This window comes from Anguilla rostrata, chromosome 9 (assembly GCF_018555375.3).
Source record: "Anguilla rostrata isolate EN2019 chromosome 9, ASM1855537v3, whole genome shotgun sequence".
In the NCBI taxonomy this organism is placed as follows: domain Eukaryota; kingdom Metazoa; phylum Chordata; class Actinopteri; order Anguilliformes; family Anguillidae; genus Anguilla; species Anguilla rostrata.
Window position 1 is genome coordinate 17,492,001 of NC_057941.1, and position 25,446 is coordinate 17,517,446.

General features: G+C 41.0%; 2 protein-coding genes across 4 annotated transcripts; one reads left to right on the top strand and one right to left on the bottom strand.

Moving 5' to 3' along the window:
- The first annotated feature begins 9,051 nt into the window (after nt 1–9,051).
- zgc:153704 (Lipocalin-like) lies at nt 9,052–11,636 on the top strand. The gene is made up of 6 exons (XM_064350737.1): nt 9,052–9,208; nt 9,371–9,504; nt 9,700–9,779; nt 10,935–11,048; nt 11,169–11,270; nt 11,378–11,636. The coding sequence occupies exons 1-6, from the start codon at nt 9,113–9,115 to the stop codon at nt 11,395–11,397; spliced, it is 546 nt and encodes a 181-aa protein (XP_064206807.1). The 5' UTR covers nt 9,052–9,112; the 3' UTR covers nt 11,398–11,636.
- Nucleotides 11,637–11,699: 63 nt separating this feature from the next.
- On the bottom strand, nt 11,700–25,139 carry LOC135263097 (zinc finger X-chromosomal protein). 3 transcript variants are annotated; one of them, XM_064350713.1, is made up of 8 exons: nt 24,313–25,139; nt 23,103–23,185; nt 19,191–19,526; nt 18,177–18,320; nt 17,579–17,716; nt 16,452–16,586; nt 16,218–16,367; nt 11,700–16,042 (listed from the first exon to the last, which is right to left on the bottom strand). In XM_064350713.1, exons 2-8 carry the CDS (start codon nt 23,167–23,169, stop codon nt 14,793–14,795), a joined length of 2,220 nt encoding a protein of 739 aa, XP_064206783.1. In that variant the 5' UTR covers nt 23,170–23,185; nt 24,313–25,139; the 3' UTR covers nt 11,700–14,792. The 3 variants fall into 3 exon arrangements, with proteins under 3 accessions (XP_064206783.1, XP_064206785.1, XP_064206786.1); XM_064350715.1 differs by lacking the exon at nt 24,313–25,139 and adding an exon at nt 23,731–24,076; XM_064350716.1 differs by lacking the exons at nt 23,103–23,185; nt 24,313–25,139 and adding an exon at nt 20,647–20,752.
- Nucleotides 25,140–25,446: the final 307 nt, after the last annotated feature.

Below are 25,446 nucleotides of genomic sequence, written 5' to 3' on the forward strand. Positions count from 1 at the left end.
TTTCCCTATGTTATGTTTTGTGGTATTTGCTGCAAATTAAATTTCCTTCTGGACCTTACAGCTGAAGTTGAGTTGAGTTGAGTTGAGTTGAGTTGAGTTGAGATGGGCTGAGCTGAGCTGAGCTGAGCTGAGCTGAGTTGAACTTGAGTTGAGATTGAGGTTGAGTTGAGTTCAGCATGTATCCCATAACTATATTGTCATTATTTTCCCATCAGTGGACAGGAACCAAGTAAATTTCAGGAAATAATACAGATTATTTGCAGTTATTTATAATTCAAAATTACACCACTCTCCACTTTTACCACCACCTCCTGTACCTACTCTAAAGACAGTGATTACAGGTGTGTTTAGTGAATGATAGTTTACATCTGTAGAGTCACCCTCTGTTCACACATGTATGAGGCTGGAGCCAGAGATGATGAGTTGGGGGTGGTGTGCTGTTTCTCAACACAGGGAAATTTTAGCATTAAGTTAGTCTTAAATTCATAGTAATTTTTGTCAATGTGAGAGGCCCTGGGAGTTGCCCTGTAATAACATGGGCAATGAAAGAACATGTGATGGTTGGGGGGGGGAGGGGGGGAGACTTGGCTGCAGCAGAAAAGGTGAAAAGGGAGGAAAGTAAGGTGGAAAAGGGAAGAGAAGATAGGGTAAGGGCACATAGACAGAAGAGAAACACAAGGAACAGAGAGAAGGAGAGGAAAAAGGGTGTGGGGGTTCAGGTAAAAGAGGAGAGGGAGACAAACTAAGGACAGGTTAAAGAGAGGCAGAGATAGGGAAGAACGGAGAATAGGTATTCTATCCTCTACAATGAGGGGAGTGTTGCTGTTACTGCTGTTGGTGGCTCTGCTGTTCCAGGAGACTGGTAAGAAACACTTAATTAATTAATTGATAGCGTCTATTAGCAAAAACAACCTTTACTATAATTAATATCAATATTCTGTGCAATCTCTCTTGGGAAAGCATACCTTATAATGTCAATGGTTTGCAAAGGTCACCAATAAGAAAATGAAAGTGTTTTGTTATTATAGTTTACTATATTTTATTTGCAATGATGTACCTTAATGAATAACATTTGTTTGCTTAGTTATTATTTGAAATATCACTTGATTTCAAGTTGAGAAATCTGGTGACAAGACAACCTGTATGCTGTGTTATTGTATGTGAATATGTGTGAGTGGATTATATATGTAGTATTAATATTAAATACTGATGAACTGATGTCAACATGGTGATGCTAAAGAAAAATTCTAACTTGCTATCTACACAAAATATAGGTGGTTAGTATATAGTTCCACAGTAACAGAAGGATACTAAAACTCCAATTCTAAATGTTCCAACTAGGAGTGACAGTTGATATAATAGTTGGGTGGTTAAATTATTCCTATTAAATTTTGAAATAGTGACACAAAATATGGAATCACACATTTAATTACTGATAATATGGTAAATGTATATAAATTGGAATATATCATAAAAGATGTTAATTTTCAGTGAGCCTTCTGGCAATGGTGGCTGAATTCTTATCTCAAGAGCAAAAGACAGCACAAACTTGAGGTGACATCGCATAACATGGCAGGCATGGAAATGCAAAATTTAAGCTTCAATTTGACACCTATTAGATATGGTTTTATGATTTTAATATAAAAGTCCCTTTTAGCATGGGATTTCCTATGTAATTAATGACCAGGTTTTCGACATCTGGGGTCTAATACAAACTTTTTCTGTCTAGATGGAAAGCGTAAAGGAAGCAGCAAAAAGCCCAAGATTAAGGAACCAAGTGTAGTGAAGAAGATCAAAAAAGCCCTGGGTGAGTAATGTGTTATCTGGTGTTACTCTCTTCTCCTCACCTATGAGCTCTTTCTCTCTTTCTCACTCTCTGTTTTATTTGAGAAGAAACATTTCATTGAAATGTTTTTCAACTTTTTTTAAGTTAAAAAGTATTTTTGATCGTGCAGGAGAAATACAGATACGCACATCACAGTTGGTTATTTTATTTTGTAGTAGCTATCCATTCCCAACCTAAAGAACCCTGAAGCATTAATCACCAGATGCAGGTAAGTATAGCTGGTAGCAGGCTCAAGGGTGTTGCCATCTAAAGTGTCTCCAGGAGATCTGGCTTTCTCTGGAAGACCATAATTTTGGTGTTGTTTAGCGTTACTGTCAGTTCCATGGTTATATATACAGGCTGTGAATGCTGTTCTGTGGGAGACATCTCAAGGAAAATTCATTAAATCAATTAGTTATGACAAAACTGTCCTAAAACACATATTGTAATGATATTGGTACAATGGATGTCCATGTCTTGTGTATGAGTAGCATGTTTTATTTGTTTACTATACACTGACAATAAAACAAAAATAAAATCAATGGGGCTGTCATTAGCTTAGCTGCGATTTAGAGTTTAGAACGGGTTTAACCCCACGTTGTCTGGAACAGGTCACTTGGTCTCATAAACCCGATTGTTGTGTTCTCAGAACCTGTGGTTTAATGCGCACCTACATTTGAGACTAAACTCAGTAGCTTGGTCTTATTGAAATCACCTAACTGCCAGTAGAGGTCACTGAGGTTTAAGTTAAACATGCTGCACACATGGTTTAACCAACGTTTAAAGGAAGATGTCTATGGCTTGGAACATTTTAATATTCTAAAACATTAATATCTTACATTACATTACATTACATTACATTAATAGGCATTTGGCAGATGCTCTTATCCAGAGCGACGTACAACAAAGTGTATGACAAGTGTGTTGGAAACCCTAGAGGGAAGTACAGTTCCAAGTGCAGGGAGCGACCGCATAGTTTAACTTATACCCTGTAGGTTAATCTAATACATTATTATACATTATTATAGCATTATGTAGAATACTCTAATACAAGGGTGAATACCAAATACAATATTGTGTAATTAAATACATTTAAAATATGTTATATCTGACTTCATTATTTTTAAAGGATATATATATATATATATATATATATATATATATATATATATATATATATTCATAGTTTTATATTCTGAAAACCCATTTTGAGTGTTTGGGTATATGTCACATGTGAAACACAATGATTCCATGTTAGGGTGAAGGTACTGTGTGGAAAATTCTGTATTAGGGTATATTTAGGCTATGAAAAATAGGGTAGGAGTGTTTCTGAAGACTAACATGTTGATATTTCCATCTGGAATAGTGTCTTATTGACAATGCTGTGATAGCATTCATTTTCTTTCCATCACAGTGCTGTGCAGCAATTTCTGGTGTCCACAGATTTATGTGATCTTGTGGACAACTGTGAGCAATTCTTTGTTTTCCACAGCTGAATTTAAGGTATATTGACAATGTGAAGATCCATTAATCTGTTCTGCAAGTCATGATAAAATATTGAAAGCTTTGACATGATTACATTGATTTTACTAAATTGAACTCCATTTTTGTCTTTTAGCATACATACATTCTCTACCTTCACAAGAAGAGAACACTACAGCACAAGCAAACTGAGAGAAATCTTTGGGATAACTTGAAAATGAACATAGTTATTTTTATGATTTTAACATCCTTCTTGGATTATGTACTCGCTGTGCATGAATATGTGCAGACTAAGTGGCATGGAATGTCAATGTAAATATATCCAGGCTTGGTGATAGAGCAAAGAGGAATGCAGTTTTAGGCTGTGCCTTTCCCCAACGCTAGATTTGGTGACAGGCAGATCAGAAAACACATATAGTGTAAGCACAAACTATAACAACTACCTCAGAGTAAAGGTTCTACTTTAATGTGAGGATTTTATATTTGTGCAAAGGTTGCTTGCTCATATGTGCCTTTTACATAAGAAGGAAGGTTCTGTGTTAATGTAAAGGCTCTGTTTTAGGGTGAAGGGTAAAGTGAAGGTTCTGTGCTGGCATGAATGCTCTATGTTAATTTTTAAGTCCAAGAGTATAATTTAAAGATGTTTGACTTTCAGATCCTGTAGGGATTCTAAATTCCAAGACAGAGAAATATGGAACCAAAGATCTTGGTGAGTAGAGCATCCTCTTGCGTCTACAGTTCCCTTAATATGCCATTAAAAGCCATCACAATACAAATATTGTATTTTTCATTTCAGCTAAAATGACTGAGGATGCAATTGTAAATGAACATATACGATGTAAGTATCCAACAACATGATCAATTCAGAATACCTTATACAATTATTCATATTCATTATTTTGTCATTTTAATTGTCTTTATTTTTCATTCCAGTGTCAACACAAGGTCAGTAGTGTGTGAAATATTTACATTTTTTTGTCATTGTAAAAATATCTAGAATTTTATTCCACATGTCAACAAACATAAGTATGTTAATTATTCAACTTTTTCTACAGTGATGAACTGGCTCCATAAAGTAGTGGATGTGGGTAAGGTACCTTTGGCATTTAGTCTGTGTTTCTGCCAGTATTACCATAATACTTTTTCACTTTAACAAAGGTACATATTTGTCATTCTTAAAATTGTATACTTAACAGGTAAAGGTATTGCCAATGGGGTCTGCAGGACTGGTGAGTACTGAATTATCCCATTATGTAGTACCTCCTTCTGATTAAGTACAAAACACTTAGGTACTGCCACACTCTCTCCCAGTAAACAAAATAATTATTGTATGTTATCCACAGTGCTGTTCTGTACAAATGTAGTATTACTGCCATATGTATTGGCTATATGGCCACTCGCAGAGCATGGGGCCTCATTATCGTCCAAGGGCAGCAGATTAATGAGTGTGTAACTGATCATTCCATCTCTCTTCCCTCCAGTAAAACTTGTGTGATCAAAGCTCACCTGTGATCAGCACAAGGTGAGGTGAGGATCAGCCTGGGGATGATGCTTCCTGTATCTCTACTATTCTGTTTGGTGTATGTGTGTCTGTATTCACATCTTAAGGAGGATATCTATTACTATTATGCAATCAAAAAAATATATATATATATTGAAAAATACAGTTTTTAATGGTGTTACCTACTTACCTTGTTATTTGTTCCATTACATGAAGTATTAAGGATGTAATTTGTTATCAAGTATTTTAAAAATTAACTTCAACAGAACAAGTATTAAAAGAAACTGTAAAAAAATAAATAATACTTTGTGTTTTTTTTACATCAAATACTTTAAAGTAGACTGATAGTACCAAGTAGCAACAGCAGAGGCTGTTAATTAAGGCCTGGAGCTGGTTTCCACAACACTGTCTAACCGTGTTGGACAGTGTTGTTTATACCTTTTCTGAAGTAGCTCAGTTTGAAGGCAGGCGAGAAGTTGTGCGTCATTGAGAGGGGTGGGATTTTATTCAAGAATTCAGTGACTTTTGTGTGCCTTTATAATAACGATTTGAGATGTCATACAAACACACATATTGGCGAACACACAGTTTTTCTTCTAATGTGTGCCTCTTGGCGGTGTAGTTCAGCTCCTTCTTCGGGGCAGTTCACAGTTAAGGCCAGTTTACAGTTAGGCGATGCATGATTGGCTGATGGATATCGCTAAATTGTCACAATCATTCCATTATTGCTATTTAAACGCTGTCGCTCAGAAAATGTATAAACACGTAACGGAAAGCAACACATCGCCAAAGTGGAGTCAATAATGCCATTTTTGTGGACTGCCCAGTTGGCAGCACGCAAGCATAGAAACATTGTAATTCTGCTTATCAAATTCTCAACTAACGTGTGGTCTTCCATTTTTTAATTTTAAGGTTAGGCCAGTTGATGACTTTATACTTCGTTGATGATAATTACAGGATATGAGATCTGCACAGGCCAAATTTTGTCAAGATAAGTGAGCCAGCGATGGGGTCAACGTTCAATACAATTCAAGTCTCATGCAGGGGCACAATGATGGTAGGGACAAAGAAAAATCATCCATAACTCAGAATAAACTATAAACCATTACATTTACATTTCAAAATGCAAAAGCAAAATCACATTATCAATGTAAATGACCTTATCCAGCATCTTAACAACACCCTCTTAACAGCAACACATAGTTTTTGCTGTTCAGTGACACCCTAGTCATGATACAGTCAGTTTTATTCACCTAATCTACTCATGAGTTATGATCATATGCCTTGGTTTATATGCTTTCCCTATGTATTTTCTTTGATCTGTTTATAGTAAAGTTACTTTTACATAAAATACATGGGGAAAAAGGAGAAACTATTGCCTGGCATACACGTTGCATACGTACCATATATTATGCTCACACATGATTTGATATTTAGAGGGGTGGCCTAGATTTCAATGAGGCTGGCAGGGGTGTTATTCCAAGAGTTTCATTAATAGCATGTGCCTCTCACCGAAGTCATAAGTTACTGTCCAGATAATGGATCTTCAGCAGAACTGCTCCATTACAATTTTTCCACAACATTGCAAACATGCAGAAACTTGGGTCATTGTCCATTTTCAATGGTTGCACATGAAAGACGAATTGATGGGAGAAATTTACTGGTAGTTTGTGATGAATTTATGTGTCAATGACTCCTTGGTCCGGCGTCGGTTGATCCCAGACAACCCTATATGAACCAATATCGCCAATATACTGGTTGTTAGATCACTTTGTGCAGCCCATTGGAAAAGTAGATCCAAGCCCCAAAAAAGAGTGGGCACTTCTGCCATTGAGTAAAACCTGTATTAATATTGTATGTCGGTATAACGTAGTGGAATTTAGATAATTTACGATTATGTACCTTGATACGTAGCCTATGTCTGGACTTCTGCTTTTATAAATCTCAGGTCTTTTGCTGTTTTAAGATAATGAACATTTCAAAGGTTACCAGTAATGCTAATTACACTCATTAACTGTCAATGCTTAGTGCTCAAATGGTCATTTAAAGGCATGCCACTATCCTGGTATGGGGGCTGTGTGTGGCTTTTGGGTCATTTCAGTCCCCTACAACTGATCCAGAGGCTTCCTGCTATTTTGGGCCAGATCGAGGTCCACAGAGGCAAGTCTTATTATATATTTTGTTGCGGTATGTTCTCAAAAATTATTTCCTTAATAGATTAGAATTTTTGGCCAGCACAGGATTAAATAAACTGCATTTGGGTAGTACTTAGTACAGGAACCAGATCAGCAAAATATTATGCACAGCATTTTTGGTAGGACGTTTAATGACTTCTTTAATGTTTGCCAGTGAAAGAATAACAGTTAAAATAACAAAACCTGAAGAAACGTCACAGATGAAGCAGTTTGCTAAAATTCAGCAGCAAAGGCATCCCAGGGAATAAGCTTACATTGGGTGCAGAAATCACCCTTATTTGACTTTTGTAATGACTATCTCTAACTTTATTCTAGTGCAAGCTTGCCTCGGACTTGTCTGCTTTACACCAAAACCACCAATTTTCTCTCCTGAAATTATTGAGAAAATGCCACAAACTCCAAAATATTTTACCAAAATATTTTATAGTCATTCTTTTTATAGTATTTCTTCAGAAAAAAATGTAATTATAAGGAAACCGACCTCACAAGCCTCACTTCTTGTTGTGCAAGTCTGGATAAATAAATACACCACAAACCAGTTGGGGGAAAGGAGATGGGGGGCAGTGGATGGAAAAGCACAGAGATTCAAAGCCACAGTCAATTATGTGTCAGTATGTCATGACTGTATACACTGTATATAAAAATTATGATAATTATGCATGATTTTAGTTTAGTGATACATATTAGCCTGTATTGGGTGTGCTCACTCTTCACTGTGCTTTTTTCCCAGTCTCAGGCATATGAAAACCACTACAGGGGAAGAGGAAAAGTGCTATGAGGGAGAGCTCCAGGAAACTGCCAATGATGTGATAACATCATGAATAAACTGAAATATGTTTGTACAGTACATTAGCATGTGTTCTGAGGTTCTGTTCTTATCCTGACCTTGGTTAACCTATCCTGGTCTGTTTATCCAGGGAAATGCTGACAGAATGATTCTGCTCACTTCGCATGGTTATTTACACTAGACTGAATGCAGGAGGGGGAACCCTCGACCTTTTGTCTACATTTGTTGGCTTGTTTAGTTTTTGTGGTGATGTGGCATTTATTTGACACCTGGGCCAGCATGTGATCAGTGCTGGGCTGGTAGTTGCCAGAACTTTCGCACTATCAACAAACACAAGCGGTGACTACTACAAGTATCCCATGGAGTGTCGTGTATAAGCATCAAACTACTTGATCTGAAAAATAGCTCTTTTGTAATCCAGTTCATCTCCCCTATAGATTTACCAGGATCAACCCAGTCTGAAACTGGGATGATCCACAAAGCAGAATAAAAATCCTGAGAAGCTCTGTTTCGTTTCCACTTGAGATTATGCAGATGCACAACCAGACATCTCTGTTGGAGGGGGGCTAATGGAACTTATGTCATGTTTTTTTCCCCCTATGGGAACAAAGGCATTGGAAATCAGCCAATGGAACCCATGGCTCAAAAATGCTAACTGACTTCTGGGTATTAGGACAACAATCTCTAACACTCTTTGGGTCTCAGAAGTCTGATGTAACGCAGAGCTAAACCTTTACCCATATATTTTAAACGTAAGAAGACAGCTCTGTTTAAAGGGAGGGAGTTTGGCGTCATTAGAAGGCTCACCAGCTTGTCACCTGTCACCAGTCGCACAATCACATCAGCTGCTTTCGGACCTACAAGCTATGTATTTGGTTTCATCTGATTTTGTTCAAAAATGTCTTTTCTTCCACGATCTGTATGTCTTAATGTCAAATTCATAGTAAAATATTGGCTGTGTCCCAATACGAAGTCAACTGCCTTTGAAGGCAGCATTTGAAGGCAACATTTTCACTATTTTTCACACTTGTCCTTTGTAGGCATGTCTATGTCATCAAAAAATGTGTCCTTCTAAGGAGTCTTATTTGGGCTAAATTTGAAGGCAGGGTCTGATGCATCCTTCACAATAACATGATTTTATTTCATGATAACACGTTGTGTTTCTGAATGGCGTTTTTCTTTTCAAACTCCCTTTTTTGAAAAAAGGGGGGGGGGGATTTTTACCCAATGTCCTGGTGTGGCTATATATAGGAGAGAGGGCTAATCCTCATCATTCTACCAAAATCCTGCTGGCTTTAGAGAGAATCCACACTGCCGTTACCATGACTGTCACATTACTGAGAATACTGGGGGCCCTGGTCTGCATCCTGGCCACCAATGCTGATGTCATGCCTCAGAAGGATTTCAGTCTGCAAGCGGTGAGGTCCACATTCTCTTAGATTGAGATGACACCGATTGAACACTTTGAAAGCACATAAAGGAATGGACATACCACACAATTTGAGGACCATTAGCATAAAAAGTATGAATGTTTACTGCAGTTATTGAATCCAATGCAATTCTTCTGTCATATGTTCCAGATTTCAGGGAAGTGGTATTTGATTGGCTTTGCCACCAATGCCCAGTGGTTTAGAAAGGCTGACATGAAGATGGGGACCGCCCTCTTGATGCCAACCGCAGAGGGTGACCTTGACATCTTCTACTCAAGCCTGAAGTGAGTATGGGTCCATTAATTATTCTATCATTGCATATGGTAGACTGACACAGCAATTTATATTAACTGTATATATATATATACACACACATATGGCAATTCATCTCACTAGCAGGGCCTCTGTAGGTTTGTCCCTGCCAGTTAGGATAGTATTACCCATTTGAAAAGACATGCTGAGACTTGCATTTTCACCAGATCTGATGGCTCCTGCTGGAAGATGACTGACTTGGCAAAGAGAACTGACATCCCTGGGAAATTCACCATTCACAGCCAACGTAAGTCCAGAATACCTTACCTATTGATAGACCCCTGAACTGGCCCTAACATCTCAAGGGCAGGAGTATGAGGTTCCACAAAACTGTGGCTACTTAATATTTCTGGCTGGGACGACATTATCCCTAAATATTTAAGTTTTCATTATTATTTTAATTGAAAAGGCATTCAACAGTTCAATGTTCAAATACATTCACATCCTTTTTCATTTGCGCCACGGACATTAGTCACCACGACTAAACACGTGAAACTAGAAGAAATTAATTATAAATAAAAACAATATCCTGTTCAGTTAAAGGATTATTAAATGCAGCGAAAACTACCGGCAGGTAAAGTGTTCGGAACACGAATAGAACTCGTTACTGACTCGAGGAGAAATCAAACAGCCTCGTTTCTGCTGAAGAAGTTTCATGACTACCGCAGAAACAAATGAAATGGTGAAGCATTAGTCACAACTAAACACGTAAAACTAACTAGAGAGGAAATCTCCTTGAAATAATAACATGTTCGGTTAAAGTATTCAGTTAAGCTGTCAGCGTTGCTCGTGGTGCAAGACTAGCTATTTTAAATCAGAGACTGTAAAAAAAATAGCTGTTTTAAATAGCTCGTCAACGACCACTCAAAGTTCACCTCGATGAGCATTTCTTTATTTTAAAGTGCGCCATGGAAAACTGTTATTTTAACAGACTCGATGAGAAATCAGTTTCGTTATTTGTATTATGTTTATATCAAACATTAACTCAGACAGCATGACAAAATTGCTTTCTGTGTAGTCACTTTTCTAAAAAAAAGTCCCGGTCATTTCCACGACTATGTATCGTGTTTGGTTCTGAAAGAAACTTGGATTCACCTTCCTGTTTTTCAGACAGAGCCTGAATTTGTTTATAATCTGTCTTAATTACTCACCCTTTCGGAATTGACAGGTAGCCGTGTTCATTTGCGGTGATGGTTCCAGAACTGCATTGTCATGAACTGATGCATAGTGTTAGGATAAGTGATTTAAGAGCAGAACGTTTGTTCATGCATGAAAAAAAGATCTTGCTTATCGATTTTTATAATTATCGATAAATTGACGTGGTCCCAGCCCTACAATTTTTAAAAATTTTAATCATACAACATTGCATTTGTGTTGGTTTAACTGTTTATTTTTGTCCAAGGCCGGGGTAAGGACAATGACATGCGAGTGGTGGATGTGAAATACGACGAATATGCCCTGGTCCACATTATCAATACCAAGGCGGGGGTATCCACTGTGCTGAACAAGCTGTACGGTAGGAACTCTTCTCTCCCACCAGGAAAACATACCTGAGCTCCACCCATGAAAAGCATGTGTGTCATGCCACAGAGTCCTCTGTTGTGATTCTAGTCTGATCCACCTGTCATGGTTTCAGCTAGGAGAAAACATCTCAGCCCGGAGGCGCTGCAGAAGTTCACACAGTTCTCCCTGGAGACTGGAATCCTGCCGGAGAACATTGCCATCCTTCCGAAAAATGGTACGGTCCCGCAAACCACTCTATGCCTTTTCTCTCCAATACGTAAGCTCCCTTTATATGTACAGGAACAACACTCACCTGACCCTGTTCAACTGCCCCATTTGCAGATGAATGCCCTGTTGCCTGAAAGGAAAGCAGCTGCCCCATCCACTCCCAAGTGGTTTACATTCTTCACTTTGAATCTTATTCGCCGCATGGCTTTGACTGGAGACTTCAGTGCATTACACCTGTCCTCATAGCGACCTGCCGCTATACTACTGGCCAGACAACTCGATCCACAAGCTCGCAGGAAGCACCCCCCTTTTTCCTTACTCATCACTATCATTTTCCCCCAACTGTATCACCAATAAAGCCTATTTAACTTTCTACTTTAGTCCGAGTCATTAGCCCCATGGTCACAATACTGTGCCCAAGTCAGACAAACATTCATCCAGGAAAAATAATCTGCTTTTTATTATCTTTTCTTTACAAATATGTCAGGTTACACCTATTACAATACACATTTCTTGGTTTTTGTTGTCAAATGTATACATCAACAGATTTATTTTTAAGATCTGTGTACAAAACCATAATTTAAACATTATATAATCCTAGTTACACTGAACTATACAATAGAACATTCAACAATAGTAAAATAAATACAATTAAAAAAACTCAAGGATCACATGGGAGAAGCGTTTTCAAAACCGAGATACAGTTCTGAGTAAGTGCCTGATTTACACCTGCACTGACCAATAACACCAGCATATGAGACCAATACCTGCCCTGACCAATTACATTTTTTTTAAAGGAGGGGCAATAAACAGTTCAGCAGGTTTCATCTCTGCTGTGAATGTCTATGGTACCACAGATATGCAAACTCTCAGAGTGGCTTCTCCAGAGATATATACAGTATTGCAGCCTATTATACTATAACTGCATACATTTTGCAAATCAGTGCTCATAGTCCAATTGAGCACAGAGCAGATCTAAGGAGGTCTGGTGGGTGTCATTGTGAAGTCAGAAGAAGTGCATGTTGGGAATGCTGATGATGACAAACGTGTTGGGAGTGGATTGAGAGGAGCAGTATTAGGAGCACGCACACATACGCAACACTGACATGCTGTACAACATATTAAAAACTAATCCCAGAGGTTCACGCTCTACACTCACCTGACGAAGAACCAACACCAACAACTGTCTTTGCCTGCTGAGTCTACATCTCTGAAATGTATAGAATACATTTTTTTTTTTCCATTAAAAAATTCCAAGTTATAATATCAACAGAAGAGGTTTCCATCAACTAAAATTAGCACCAGGTCACATAGAGAGGTTTGCCAGATAAACAGGCCCGGAGGGGGAGGGGCAGCCCCTACAGTGAATGCAGGCTCATTGCCTCCTACCCCTAAGGATCCAAAATGATTACCTCTTATCTCATACACACACAAGGCTGTCACACACACAGACACCAACTCTCAGCTTCACAGAGCCATGTGCCCAGAACAATACAAAAGGAATTAAACACCAGAAATGAATTAGTCCATTTCACTGCAATGAGTGTTAAGATAAATTATAAATTTGCAGTCTATTAGCAAAATTGTGAAACCCTGTGCAGTACACACTGCTGTACTTCAGTTGACAGAAGGACAGTTCCATGGTGGCTTTCGTACCTAGTTCGAATATAATGGGCCAATACACTTTAAATAGTATGCCGTGACGTATAAAAGGTTGGCTTGGATCAAAGCGTGCAACAAACCTAAAAGCAACATACAGTACTCACTCATCCATTGTGGTTGAGGATTACGGCAAAGCCTTAATGTAACTCAAAGTTCATGCTGGGAAATTGATCCGTCCACTTCCAGGAAAGTAACCAACTCGGTGCGAGGTAGCCTGCAACAAACGTGATTGCCTTACCCCACTTATTAACCAATAATCATTACCATCAGGCTGCCAAGTGATCTGGCATACTGTGGTATTTTACAAAAAAAAATTAAAAACTGAAATGGTGAGAAAAAGGGACAACTGTGGTGAACATGTGACATCAAACAGCTTCTGTAAAAATGGGTGGACAAAAATGTTCAGGGCCCTTGGAAAAGGTGATAAAAGACTGTTCGCTGGAAAAAAAGAAATAATTTCTGCAAAGCTGCAGAAAATCACAGGTAAAGATAAACTTTCAAAACTTCCACAGAAGAGAATTTCCTTGCCTCAATGATGTATTTCTAACAGCTCTGTAGTCAGTTGTTATAAATCGGTAAGTCTTTTACAAGCAATTGGGTTTCCAAAAACAAATTTTCACACTGTGTATGTTGTTCCTTTAGCGAGCCATTTTTTAAGAAAAGGCTTTGCAGTGGCTCTGTGGGTAAAGGTACTAGTCACAAAAATAGCCAACATAATAGACACAACCCTGGGCCATATCAGTAGCCCATTACAACCAAGAGCTTCACAGCCAGAAAAATATTTGTCCTGCTAGGGTAGGGTGGGCCTAGAATCAGCTCAGGTTACTACTGCGTATGCACCCACCCCCAGATACTTGCCAAACACCCATTGACTACCAGTTGTCATGAAGTATTGCTGTGTCTCTTCCCCAGTCGGCATCAGCTCACGTACTGTGCTATTGTGCAAGTTGTAGTGTGGAAAACAGTAATTTAGCTTGTGGTCAAGTATACAGGAGGGCCACATGCGATTAGGCTGCAGTGCTACCTGTACAGATATGGATGGCATAGAGGAGATCCGAGGACATAGTTCAACTGCTGATTCCAAATTGGAGAGATCTGAAGCAAATCTAGTTTAATAATTTGTGATCTGAAAGTAGATCTGAAAGCCACCTGGTGTGTCCTCATGGAAGTATCCAATGGTAATTTACATTTCTTATTGCAAATTATACTTTTTTGCCCACATAAGGGCCTTCATGGTTACAACTTTGTGATGCACAATTTGTGGCGATGAAAAACAAACACAGGAACCAGTTCACTAATAACGTTCCTTTATAATTACCTCCTTGAAAACATATTGCTCAATATATTTGACACCGATTTGCAGCCTGCGAAATGAAATGACTAAATGTACTCCGCATCCTAAACAAAAAGCCACTCGCGAACACCAGAATGGAACCCAGACACTGGTATATCCTGCCATATACACTCCCACCCGGAGGCCACATAGCTAAAGTGCAAGACCATAGAGGGCGATTCCTCTCGACTCCATAAGCCTTATTCGTTGTACAATTTTACTTTTCTTGCAAAAAATGTATACTGCAAATAACACATAACAATCAGGAAGACAGAATTCATAATGATGATTCAACGTTAAGAGAACGCCCAGGGATCCTGACCTGGTGTTCCGCGGACACGATCCCACTGTAGCCATGCACCTGGCGTCCCAACACGCTCGCTCGCATGCATACACGCACGCACGTAGCAAGGGCTGGGCACTGCAAGTCCACAGGTGAGGCCTCTTATGGAGGCCACACTCATGCCGCAGGTGTGCTAACGCTAGTGTGATGGATGTGTGTGGTCAGTGTTTTGGGCAGAGGCTCCAGTGCGATCACTCCGTCTGTACCAGGTCCTTGTGGTGCCGCATGATGTGCTGGTTCTTCTCGGAGGGCCGGCGGAAGCCCTTGGTGCAGAACTGGCAGCGGTGGGGGTAGTCCTTAGTGTGGATCGAGATGACATGGCGCTTGAAGCCTGAAGCGTCACCCGTGCTATAGTCACAGTACTGGCACTGGTACACCCGCCTTTCGCGGTGGGCTTTGGCCCCGCCTTTAGACACGCCCTTCTTAGTCCCCGTCGCGGGCGCCGCCGTGAAGGGCTTCTTGACGCTCTTGTCCGTGAAAGCCGGCGGCTCCTTGGTGTGGACAGACAGGATGTGGCGGCTGAGCACGAAGGGGTCGGCGATCTTGAAGCTGCAGTGGCGGCACTGGTGGAGCTTCTTGGGGTTGTGCGGGGCCGGGTGCGAGGCGCGGTGCGAGGCGGAGTGCTTCTTCAGCTCGGACGGCCGGTGGAAGCCCTTGCCGCAGACGGCGCACTTGTGCGGGTAGTCCTTGGTGTGCACCGAGATGACGTGGCGCTTCAGGTCGCTGGAATTGGAGCTCTTGTGCTCGCAGTGGACGCATTGGTGGGTCTTGGCCTCGTCGTGCGTCAGGGCGTGCTGCTGCAGCTCCTCGGCCTCCGGGAAGGTCTGGAAGCAGCGCTCACACTTGAAGGGCATCTCCTTGCTGTGCTTGGTCTTCACGTGGGTCTTGAGGTTGGAGGAGTCCGCCGACTTGTAGTCGCAGTAGAGGCAGCAGTAGGGCTTCTCGCCCGTGTGCGTGCGCATGTGCTTCTTCAGCTCGGAGGGGTGCCGGAAGCCCTTGCCGCACTCCACACAGATGTGCGGGAAGTTCTTGCTGTGGACCGCCAGCAGGTGGCGGTTGAGCAGGCCTTGCTCAGCCGTCTCATAGTCGCAGAACTTGCACTTATGCATCTTGTTGGCGGGCGGCGTGACCTGGCTCTTCGAGCTGCACTGCTGCAGCTGGTGGGAGTAGAGCGCCGCCTGCTGGTGGAACTCCTTGCCGCAGTCCTCGCACTCAAGCGGGGCCTTGCTGCTCTGCGTGTGCACCTCCATGTGGTTGTGCAGGCTGGCCTTCTTGTTGGTGGTGAAGTCGCAGTCGGTGCACTGGTACTTCTTCCTGTTCAGCACCTCCTGGTGTTGGTTCCTGGTGTGGCGCTTCAGGAAGCCCCGCGACTTGAACTTCTTGCCACAGAGAACGCAAGGGTAGACAGTCAGTGGCTGTCCATACGGCCCGATGATGATTGCTGGGGAGAGAATGGGGAGTAGGAGTAAGTCAGAATGAGAGATGGAGGGGGGAGACAGAAGGAAAAGGAGGGAAAAAGGGGTGGAGAAGATGGGGAAAAGAAATAGTTAAACTTAGTTCCAGTTTATACAACGCCTCTTGTACAGAGTTCAGATCGGTCCTCATCGGTTGCGCACCTGTCTGTATTTGGCAGGGCTCAGCCCGTCTCTTGCTGCGCTGCTTGTTGGTCTTGTTGACGCTGCCGGACTCAGCGCCAGATTCATCGATGTGCAGCAGGGCGCTGGCCGCTCCGTTCCGATTCTCGCACCCCTCACTCTCATCCACTCCTGCTGAGCAAAGGCACTTATCACTGACCAACACTGAGGGCAAGCGTGCGAGCGAGTGTGTGTGTGCGAGCTCACAGTACTGACCATAGGCAGCAGCCCAGGCCATAGGCATGAAGTCCTTGTTGAGAGCAGTGTTGTCGTAGGAACGGTCTTGTGCCACCGCATCCTCCCCCCCAACCACAACCTCCATGTACACCTCGTCTGCGATCTTCGCCACACCTGTGCAAACACACACCGCTTAAGCACACCCGACACCCTCCCTCATGAACCAGGGTTTTCCCAGGGCTTGGAAAACTAGACATGGCAGTAAGAACACAGTTAGCTGATGACATAATGCTGCCTTTTGTGCCTTATGGCTTAATTACAACATCATACTAAATCTTTATAGCAATATTGTTCCACACATATTTGTATTTACACCTCTATTATTAGAGAAAGAAAACCATATGGAGATTCACTGCTCAGAATCCAGAAGTGGGTGGAAACCTGGCAAATGAAATTTAATATAGCTAAATGTAGTTATACCGGTGGTAAATAAAAACATGAGCCAGGAATGCTTTATGGGAGGAACAAAATTTCTCAACTTGAAAAAGATTTGGGAGTAATAGTTTATAAAAGCCTTCAGGTTCCAGGCATTGTGCTGAAGCAGTAAAAAAAAAGCCCAACAGAATTATGGGATATACAGCCAAATGTATTGAGTTCAGTATAAATCCAAGGAAGTTATGCTTATATGACCACACTATTACTGTGTGCAGTTCTAGGGACCATACTACAAGAAAAATATAGAGGCTGTGGAAAAGGTTCCAGAAGGGCAACTAAACTGGTTCCTAGTATGAAAGATAAAAGTAATGAGGAAAGATTTAAGATACTTAACCTCTTCAAGTTTCGTAAAAACAGACTTAGGGGTGATTTGATTGAGACTTTTAAATTCATAAAAGGGATTACCAAAGTAAACTACAGGAGATTCTTCAAGTTGAGTTCTGTAAATAGAACTAGGGGGCATAAATGGAAAATTCCACACAGACATCAGGAAGTATTTCTTCACACATAAAGTGGTCATTGTGTAAAACAGCAAGGTCATGAACTAGAGGCCGAAACTGGTATGTTATGTATCTTATTGAACAGAGACAGATATCTCTATCAATGTGTCAATGAAACTCTGAAACATGCATTCATTCCCGTCTCTCTTTTCATGAGATTGAATGACTCACCGAGGTCATCCTGGTGCGGACGTGCTTCACTCACAGACATGTACACCCTCTTCTCCCTGAGGGATCGCGCCGAGCTGTCCGCCAGGCCCACACCCTGCTCACACTCCATCACACTCTCACTGATGTCCACAGTGCCTCCTGCATATATCAGACAATTCCCATCTGTTAAGCACTCTGTGGATCAAACTGTGCATCTTGCCAGATTTACTGCACAGGGTATATTGTACCAAGCACATTTACCTAGCACAATGCATATGGAGAGCGGAGTCTTCAGCTGCAGTAGCAGACCTGGGTCAAATACGTATTTGTTTTGGATTCAACTACTTTTCTACGCTTTACTGATCTTATCTGGTGTATTGAAATCAATGAACTACTCTCAAAAAGTGCAAACCCCGGCTTCAGGTCATAATTGCAGGCTCAATTACACCAATCAACAGAGCACAGAAAAGTATGTGAATCCAAAACAAATACGTATTTGACCCAGGTCTGTACAGTAGTCATGAGAAGGGGTGTGCCTCTCTAAAGGGTTCCCTCAGACTCTCCCCTCTCATTGGTCCAAAATGTCTATCTCTCTCACTGAGCCAAAAAAGCTCCTTACCTAAGTCCTCCTCCCCCGAGTCGGCCTTAAAGATGTACACCTTGATAACCTCCTGACCGTCCTCCTCCTTCCCCTGGTCATCGACACCTCCTTCTGCAGTCATTTCCGCCTCATCGCTCTGTACCATCTTATCTGGCTCATCAACTGGGAAGAAGGAGGAAGTGGGAGAAATACTGAGAGTTTAGCTAGCCAATCCTGTGAGGGGCACACATCATCACTCCTGAAATGGACTCCAGTTACACATACTGAAAGGAGCCCATAGCACCCATACCACCCTATACCCGTATCAAGCGCCTAAGCTAAGCAGGTCAGGGCTTGGTTAGTACTTGGACAGGCAACTTCCGGGGAATACAAAGTTGTTGGTAGAAGAGGTGTTGGTGAGCCAGTAGGGGGCACTCTTCCCCCTGGACTAAATTTAAAAAATCAACTGACCCGGCACAGCGCTGTCCTTTGGATGAGACGATAAACTGAGGTCCTTCTTCACGGTTGCCAATTTTTGAAAGATGTTAACCCTGGTATCCTGGTCAAATTTCCAGGAAACTGGCTCTCTACATCTGGCCACCTAATCGCTGGCTACAAAATCTGATGCATTTCTACCCTCTTTGATTCCCCAGGTTATCACTGCAGAAGAGAACTCAGTTGACCAACCTGGTTAAGTAAAGGCAAAATTGAAAAATTTCAAAACATTTTTTTAAATTCTGAGTAATTAGACTGAAAGAATATAGTTCTCACATTTTTGAGCATAAAATCTAGCACATTTCCTGTGCAGTTTACTTTATGCAACCTTTTTGGACATAAAATAATATGGCATACTTCATCTTCTAATAATTTAGAAGATAAATAAAGATAAAACCGACTAATAAATAAACAATGCAGGAGAAAGCAAGCCATGGTAATACACAATATATATCTGTAGTACCATCAACTGGTGCTTAATGGAACTGCTACACACATTTAGTGACATTGTGAGACAAAGGGAAGAGGGGATGAAAGAGAGGAAAGGAGGGAACTCACGAGAGATCATCAGGTAGTCCTCGCAGGTTTCTTGGTCTTGCTCATGGTCAAGCTCGCCGTGGGCAGGGCAGTCTGCCACAAGCACCTCCTCAGGGACCACGTCTACCTGCAGCCCTTCCTCTGCTCCTTCCAGTGACATCACACAGGTCTCTATGGCGACCTCCTCCTCATCAGTGCACTGCACGTATTCGGCGACCACGTCCTCGATGGCGTCCTGGATCACCAGCTCCTCTGGGTTGAAGCCATGCACTGCTACTTCCTCCCCATCCACCTCTGACACAAAGACCGTCTCCTGCAGCTCCACCAGAATCTCTTCCCCCCGGGCATCCCCCTCATCTACATGACATGAGAGACAGACAGAGAAAGAGTCACCCTTCTGTTCATCAAAACTGAACCAGAAACCAACGGTTTTTATATACACAAACATCCAAAACCAGACCAGGCAAGCCTAGTTCAGCCGGACTCTGGATACAGCCTGTGGTGAACACTGTCAGAGACTGGAACCTTGGAACCATACTTTTTGTCCATAAATGGTAGTGGACCCTCTTTCACTTATGTTCCAGAACATACTTCCACTTTATTTCAAGTCAAAATGATATCATTTTTTATTCACTTTTTTAAAATCAATGACAAAACAATCAAGGTATGGTAAGTTCCATAACTAAACAAGGTCTCTGGCTATCGATAGCCAACTAAGCTAACTTCACTAATAAATGGACCTTAGCTAAGTAGTAAGTTAGCCGTTGGTAATCTTTCAGCACACGATTAAATGTTAGCCACATGTTACTAGCGACTGAGCTATAATATAGAAACTAGTTAGCTAGGAAGAGAACGCTTTTGGGTGTGCTAACCTCATCCAACAAATATACCAACAAATGTTAATGCACTAACAAACAAAGGCTAATGCACCAACAAAACATCTAGTAGATATTTTGCTCTGGCTAGGTATGTCAGTAGCCTTGAGACACTGTATTGCAGACTGTTGGAATCATGTCTCTTTCAAAAACACAGCAATTGCAGCATTCATACCAGTCAAGCTGCCACAAGTATGCTAAAATGCTCAACTGACATACAATAGCAAAAATTCCCACTTTGTCGTCATATACAGCAAAGTTAGCTACCTTAGCTAACTCTGCCGTATATGATGATGGAATGGACCTACACAGCTAGCACAGGCAGTGGGTTTCGGTCTGTTCTAGTCTGCCTGGAGCATGGCAAAATTCTGTAACATAAGCACGCATATTCATAAACACATTCATTCTTTGTCGTTCTCATTTTTAATTGCATCTTTATATAGTCTAGCTTTGTGCATCAATTGCAGCAAAGTCGTATGCCACGTTTGCACTGAGATGTGTCCATTACAAGCACAAGAAGCACACATTAAACAAAATGGTGCTTTACAAACGACTTAAGATGCAAACATGTTCTATACATTTTGTTAAAAAAAGTAAAATACCTAGTCTTGATACTATGCTTTTGATTGCCTTTGGAGTCTGTTATTGCCATTTGTTACCATGAGGACCAGCGTTGTGCTAATATAGGTCACGGAAGCCATTATGAAGCTGAGAAATAAGAAGACAAAACAGTTAATATGATTAAGAAGAGAGCACTGGGGAGCTCAGTAATCACAAAAGGGGCATGGTAGGCGAAGAAAGACCTCTACAGCTGATGACCAAATAATTCTCACCATAATGAAGAAAACCCCCAGAATCATTCTTTAGGAGGCAGGCAGGGATGTGCCAGAGACTACTGTCTGAAAAAGTTGTCTCATGTCACCAAGCATCACTCAAGCCAGAAACTAGATAGACTTGTGTTCCTGGCTAAAACTTGCAAGAGCAGCCGAGCAGCCAGAGAACAAGTTTGCCTTACAGAGTCAGGACCCATGCACACCAACATAAAAGGGGGTACACGAGGAAAAATTACTTTGAACTTAAATAAGCCATTTTTATGTTAATTTGCATTTTGTTGTGAGTGCTTTAGCTCATTCAGTTTGCAATACTTCTGTATGTGTATCCCACAGACCCCACCCAATATTTTCAATCTGTTGAAAGAAATAGTGTGTACAGGGAATCATTTTTGTTTACTATTTTATTCTATGTCATTGTGCCAATGTGCAACAATTTGTTTTCATCTGACAATTGCATTTGTATGTTGCATTTGGTGTTACTCGTATTGCACACAGGGTTTTTTTGGAACAATATTTAGCGCCAGCATAGGTTTGTCTGAGCACTGTTATTGTTTTATTGAGTCAAGCCCTAAAAGAGGTTATGCATAAGTTGTACACATCTGTTTGCCCAAATGCCGGCTGTTTATATAAGTATATGATTGTGATTGAAAATCACTCTGTTCAGATAATGCACCGACAATGAGACATGAGGCAAAAAGCTTAAAAATATCAAGATATTGAGTCCAAACTCATTGGACGGTGCTTTATCCAACAGTAAGACCATGATCTCAAACATTCTGCTAAAGCAAAAAGCTTTTCAAAGCCAATAACTGGAAAATTCTTGACTGGCCAAGTCATTCACCCAATCTCAATCAAGCTAAAAATATGTTTCATATGCTGAAGAGAAAACTTAAGGCAACTAGCCCCTGAAACAAGCAGGAGCCAAAGATAGCTGCAGTACAGGCCTGGCAGAGCATCACCAGTGAAGATACTCACCTGGTGATGTTTATGGGTCACATACTTCAAGCAGTCATTGCATGCATGTCGGAAAGGTAGCATCCTATGACAGCATCACGTTGAAAGTCACTGAGCTATTCAGTACAACCGATTCTACTGTCAATGTCTACTGTCTATGGAGATTGCATGGCTGCATGCATGATTTTATGCACCTGTTAGCAATGGGTGTAGCTGAACCCACTAATTAGAAGGAGTGTCCGTATACTTTTGGCCATGTAAGGTATAAGTCTCTGTACAATAAGTGCCTTTGTGATGCTTAATTGCCAGCAAAGGGCAATAACCGCATGCCTGGGTACAACAATGGAAAAATGTTAAATAAGTTTGCAACAATCCTTATTTGCATTTAAAATTCTGAATTTGTAAATGCGAAAGCTCAGTAGGCTAAACAACTGTTTACGTTTTACTGCAAATAGTAACATGCCCTGATTATTGAACAAAACAATACCCTTTTAAATCTCATGGTTACAAGCATGCGGAAAAGACTGTAATAGACGCACACCCACTGTAATAATTCCTTATGATGAAAAGCTCCCATGACAATACAACAGGAAACCATGTTTGTGTATTTCTGTCGTGTGATATATGGCTATGGAAAATCATATTTGTAAAAATAAACAAAGAGAAATGCCAAGTACTTTCCAAAACCATGAAAAATACATACAAGCACTTTCATACCCACTCTAAACAGTGGGAACCCTGAAACGGCTATTTTGTTTCAGCTCCTTGTTTTCTTTACATAATTAACCCCAAATTCTCCAACAACAGTAGACTGCAGTTGTGGCACCACAGTAACAAGACTGTTTCCAGGAGCCTTGTTACCAGTCTTTGTTCGTGCCCAACTCAAAATTTGCATGCACATGGTGCTCTGATTTAGCCTAAAGTCTGGTTTATCCATCAAGTCTGTCACTCAGACACACCAATTCTGCATATAAAAGGAGATCATAAATTGTCCTAATCATGTATGAATGCTCTCTGAAATAAACAATTCCCATAATCTGTCACAGATTATAATAATTTGTTTATTCTTTTTACACAGGAAATTAAAATTGTTTTCGAATTCCATGATATATGAAACACTGAGATTGGCATTTGATTTGTACCGGATGGATTGAATATGATATTAGGGAATGGACTGATAATCATAATTTGTCACATTTCACAGATGGATCTCTTTTTAGATGGAAAACAATTATTTTTGTAGATATTTATACATGGAACACGACTGGTACCTGATCCGTGGAATATGATCTTGGGCTCTTGAGAGTGCAGTGCCAGCCCTGTCACATCGTCATCCATCCTCCTGACACCACATCTGTGCGAACAAAGCAGCCAATCACATCAAAAGAGGCATGGCAGCCAGCAAAAACTATGGACATGACAGTATACTGTAATTATTCAAAATCAACTCAAACAGCTTAATTGGCCAAATTCTCACTGAATATTTCCTGATTTGCTTAGGACTAATAATAATATAACGTATTTAAATGTTTTGTTATTATAAGGCAATATAAACAAACATTCGCAATAATAAAAACGGACAAGGCAAGAAAACTGATTTTACCATTCGATGCTGCTTTACAACGCATGGAAACATGAAATAACAAGAATAATGTGTCGTTTAATAATGTTAGGTTAATATCTAACTACTGTTAGCCAATGCAGTTTTGCCACTCAAAACCAAGTCCGATCCGTTTAAAAAACCAATTCCTCTTAGTGCATTTGTACTGCAGCGCTATTATGTCTTTCTTTTTTAACCGAAGTAACGATAACGTTTATGTTGGCCATCTAGCTATAGCAAGCAAGCGATCGTTATCATACGGAAGCGACAATTGGCTTAGTACTCAATAGCTAAGTTACCTTTCGCTAACGTTACGTGCCTTTCATTATTCCTGCCCCCGCCCACACCACACAGCGAAAGCACCGAAACGAACGGTTAGCTTTTATAAAATACTTCTCGGCGCGTAAGCCATTTTTGGGCAACCTAAATTTCCGTTTAAAATGGCGTTAATGTTGCTTCCTCTCGTTATGTACCTAGGTACATGGCTAACGTTACACAGGCGCCTTCACAAACGCACAAGCGCCATCTTGCTTAATATAACCATAATGGTCATTGTAAGAACAAAATACTACTAAGTTAACTAGCTGCATACTTTCTTAGTAAGGTTTGAATTTTTACGTAGCGAAAACATTCCACTTAGTTAACTACCAAACGTTTTTAAAATTAATACACCCATCTCAAGGAAATTCCCCATTTCACGAAGGCCTTGCGGCCTCCCCGCGGCCTGGGCCCGCAAAAACAAAGAGGCCTAATGTTCTAGCCCGCCTTTCGCATCTCTAATAACCGTAGAAATAAAAACGAAACGAAATACGAATCACACGACGGAGTAATATGTGGAAATTTGCGATTGTATCAAGCCGGAAAAAATGTGCACAGCTCACCAGATATCGGTTCGTTAAAGGACGGCCTCTGTCTTTCAGACGCTTTCCCAGGCCGTCCAGGTTTCCCCAGACTTGGGCAAAATTCAATCGGGAGTTTGTGTTGGTGGGGCGGGCCGCTGAAGCTCAGGGAGGGAGGGGCCGAGTTTTGCGGAGCTCCACTGATACACATTGACGAGCAACAGCCCCCAGCTCAGGCAGCGCCTAACCCGCCGTCAGCACGACACGTCACAGCCTGAGAGCCGCAGGAAAATGCGGAAGGGTCTTGAAAGAGCAGTTGATACAACTCGTATAGCTACTACAAGCAGGCCAAGAATACAGAACTACAGTCTATGTTCAGCAGGAATTCGTATTATCATTTGGCTGACCAACATGGCTATTTTTAAGAGTGCCTTAAGTTCCTCAACTAGCAGCCAAAGATGTTTCGCTAGCTAGCTAGCTATTGTCGAGTAGATTTTATTTCGAAATTTTAAGTTTGAAATAGAAGGCCAAATTAAAATATAGACAAACGTAAAACGAGACATTCACGTTGGTTTGTTAACCTTAGACTAGTTAGCAAATTGAAGCGATCGTGATGGATAGGTAGCTAACGTTAATGTCCTTAATGTAAACGCGTAATGTTAACAATTATATTAGCTAGCGTTTTCTAATTTGATGGGGGTTGTACATGCCTTCGGTTAGCCACTGGATAGCGTAACATTAGCTAGTGTTGTAGAGTGTAGTTTGTGAATGATCCACCAGATTGGATAGTTAACCTAGGTTATCGATCTGCCAACCGAGCTGTCTCCCAAATTGTACCGATTAGTTTGTTATGAATGTTGCGGCCTAGTTTGCTAACTAAACAACATTTTTTTTGCTGAAAGTGTGTAAAGTCAGCTAGTTGGACAATGTTATACCCTGATTTATTCAAATTAGTAAATAACGTGTTCTGCTAGCGTTTGGTAAATCCAAATAATGAACAACTGTCGTAACCTCAATACGGTTGTCCTTTGCCTGATAGCTGCTGGTCTGTCATCGGCACGTCTATCACCCATAAATAACTTGCTGTAATCGTATTTGTGTGATTTCATGGTTCACATTTCCGAATTAACTGGAACTGTATTGAAGGTCAGTTGTAACCAAGCACAATTTGCACAT